The 3,083-nt window shown below is 46.3% G+C and overlaps 1 protein-coding gene across 8 annotated transcripts; it reads left to right on the forward strand.

Moving 5' to 3' along the window:
• Positions 1 to 1,027: 1,027 nt before the first annotated feature.
• LOC119366116 lies at positions 1,028 to 2,870 on the forward strand. 8 transcript variants are annotated; one of them, XR_005175927.1, is made up of 5 exons: positions 1,028 to 1,484; positions 1,584 to 1,694; positions 1,776 to 1,818; positions 1,944 to 2,443; positions 2,559 to 2,870. XR_005175927.1 is itself a non-coding variant. In XM_037631800.1 (4 exons), the coding sequence occupies exons 1-4, from the start codon at positions 1,313 to 1,315 to the stop codon at positions 2,047 to 2,049; spliced, it is 333 nt and encodes a 110-aa protein (XP_037487697.1). In that variant the 5' UTR covers positions 1,028 to 1,312; the 3' UTR covers positions 2,050 to 2,870. The 8 variants fall into 8 exon arrangements, 1 of the variants encoding a protein (XP_037487697.1); XR_005175928.1 differs by having other exon boundaries at positions 1,948 to 2,443; XR_005175929.1 differs by having other exon boundaries at positions 1,584 to 1,640; positions 1,726 to 1,818.
• The last annotated feature ends 213 nt before the right edge of the window (positions 2,871 to 3,083 follow it).

Consider the following 3,083-nt stretch of genomic DNA (forward strand, 5'->3'; position numbering starts at 1 on the left):
TAAGAAAAAAATTAGTGCTTTTTGGCACAATTCCGTATATGTGTGGATCCTGCAAACCTAGCCTGAAGTGCCGATGTTTTTTGCAATTCACTCGCGTCATATAAAGGGGGCCAAGTTGTAGCGTGACTTTGCTATAAGAAAGTCTCCTGGTATCTTGTCAATTTCCTTCTCCTTTTTTAGAATCACATGGTCACTGTATTGCTCTATAGTAAGGAGTACAATAGAAGGATCCCATGGCTGATGAAGCTAGAGATAGCGACTATGATCGAGGGAGAGAACATTCTTTACAAGATTATGCGCCTTGTGTAGCTGGGCGCTTCACCCTCGTGAATAAACCTTACTGAAATGAAGGAACTTGCTCGTTCCTTGATCTCCGCAAGCACTGACCTATATGCGAACCTGCTTCATTGATGTTCTTTACTACAATGGATGCATCACATGCGATAACAAGTTCCTGCAAGTTTAGATCCTCTACGAGGGCCAAGGCCTCGCAACATGCTACACATTCCAAGGTAGCTAGCTGGATAAGTGCAGTTGTCAAGGACTCGTGTTGATGGCCGAAGCTACCGTCCGGAGTCGTCTCAGCAAATAACGGCAGTTGCCCCCTTGGGATGTTGATCTTGTGAAATTCGATACACAATTCTCGGTTCCCTTGTCCTCATGGTGCCAATCAGATGCAAGGCGCGGTTACCGAGGGGCCAACATTGATGATGGCCACTAAAGTTTCTGACCTAGCGCCCAAGGACGCAGAATTCTATATGGCCTCACGAAGACTAGTGTGATGTCTAACTCTTGATATGATGATGATGATGATGATGATGATGGAGGAGGAGGAGGTGGTGGAGCTGCTAGAGCTAGTGTTACACCGGAGCCTGAAGGCCTAGGATGTCTGTGTTGTGTGAAACATGTCTGATGAGTTTTCATGTTTATATATATAGAGTGACACTATTCTAATCCCAGGATTAAAATAACTATTTGGATCATGGCCGGCCCTATAAGAGGCGCGCAGAGATGTTCTGGATCTGAAAAAGGCAGCCCTCCCCACGATTCTCCCCGGCCAACCTCCCGCCGCCGCCTACTTGGCTCCGGCGCGCCTCCCCCGCTGCTCCACGGGTCCGGCGTGCTTCCCGCCTCCACCTAACTCCGGCCACCTACCGCCGTCGCGCTGCCGCGCGGGATCGTGCCGTTGGGCGACATCTTGCCGTCGCCGCTCGAGATTCCGTCGCCGTTGGGCGACATCTTGCCGCCGCCGCGCGAGGCCCGTCCGCCGCCGCATCACCACCGCACTCCGCAGGACCGGCCACCCTCTCCCATGTCGCTCAGTTCAACCTCGCTGGCCAACGCGGTCCACCACGTCGCCTGGATTCCAATCCAACCCGCCATCCTGCTCGACCAAGTTCCTCCACCTGTCTCGGCTACTACCTGGACCACCACCTGCCCGGTCATTGTGGCATGTGGCTGCCCAGCACATCGACGCCTGCAAGGTCCATCCTCTCTCCATCTTGCTTACCTGTTGTTCCATGCGGCTGTACTATGCCCAGTTTCTGTATTGTTTCTAAGTGACTTTCTTGTCTGAAGTTCAGACATATTTGCAGGTGCAAAAAAGTTGGATGTAGTGATATGTTCGTTCAGTTTCACAGGTCCTTCAATATATGCAAAAAAGAGTTTTCTCCAAAATGCATCAACGCCGTGAAGTGCTAATTCTTCTTGTGTGCTTCTGTAAAGCCTTGTGTTTCAGTCACCTCCATGACGAACCAGCTCGTCCTATTTTGCAGAAGCAAGTCGCACGATAGTTTTTAGGCGGAATGAAGTCCAGAGGTAATGGGGAATCAAGATTCCGAGATATTTTTTAGTACATTCAGATCACTTTTTCAGTGCACTGCAGCCAAATCCGTTCTGAAGGCCAAACTGCTGACGTTTTGTTTTGATTTTATTTTACAAAGGAAGTTGCTAGCGGTGGTAGAACTTGGGATTTGGGCACACAAGGAAGAAGACGAAAAAAGAAAAATGGTGAGTTGGAGATTGCATGTTCGTTGCACCGAAGGATAATATCATTTAGGTTTTAGCTAGATAACACCTAGTGGGGTAAAAAAAGCATCGCTTTGTCCAAAATCCGCTGGTCAACTTTTTGCTCTGTTTAATGGTTTGGTTCACACACTAAATTCTTGATTGTTTCTTTATGTATGAGCATCAGACTTGATTTAATTGTGACGTGGTTCACTGACAGTAATTTTATCAGTTCAATAATATATGTACAAGTTGACCTCCTAGCGATATATATGCATAGGAATTTTGTTCTCGGCTTTGTTTATTGGTGCATGCGAGATGTTTTTCATGTTATGGACTACCGAAGTAGTTCAAAAATCACTCACCACGAAGAGAACGGATGAGCAACGCACAGGCCGTTCAACTTCGCCGCCTCAGGCCGTGCTACTCCGCCCAAGTGAGCAAAAGGGGACTAGTTTCTTCTTAACTTTTATTCTGCACTTGTATGGTACATTTTGTCTCAGTTATTAGGTGATTTTTTTCTTTCACTTACATTGTGTTCAACAATGCAGAAAAGTTTGCCTACAAACTGTTCCGCCCAAGTGCTATGCAGCCGGGCCGAGGGAGCAGTGCCAAGCTGCAGCCTTGATGCTGTTGACAGCCACGTGCTCCATCACGGGCGGTTCAAAAATACTAATGCTAGTCGGCCGTATAGGTTCAGTAGTGGTATAATGCTTTTGGTCTTGATGTTTGGCCGTACTTGAGGTTCCATGCTTGAGGTTCAGCTTGGTACAGTATATGGGAGCAGTTTGGATTTGGTATTTTTCTACAATTTGGCACCATGTTATATGTATTTTAAACTGCACAAAGTATATAACACTTAAGAGTCAAATTTGTTTTGCAAGTGCGGATGCTCCATAGGTGCTTGTTGTAATCCAAAACCCATTGAAAACACAGTAGAGTTCGTATGTTTAAAAAGCCTTGGAAACCAAAAACGAAATTCAACAAACAAAAATACTCGCGAGTTCTTTGCAAAAACCACATGAAGTTTAATTAGTATAATTTTAGAGGTTCAAGTAATATGAGAACGCTAGAAG

Source organism: Triticum dicoccoides, chromosome 2B, assembly GCF_002162155.2.
Source record: "Triticum dicoccoides isolate Atlit2015 ecotype Zavitan chromosome 2B, WEW_v2.0, whole genome shotgun sequence".
NCBI classification, from domain to species: domain Eukaryota; kingdom Viridiplantae; phylum Streptophyta; class Magnoliopsida; order Poales; family Poaceae; genus Triticum; species Triticum dicoccoides.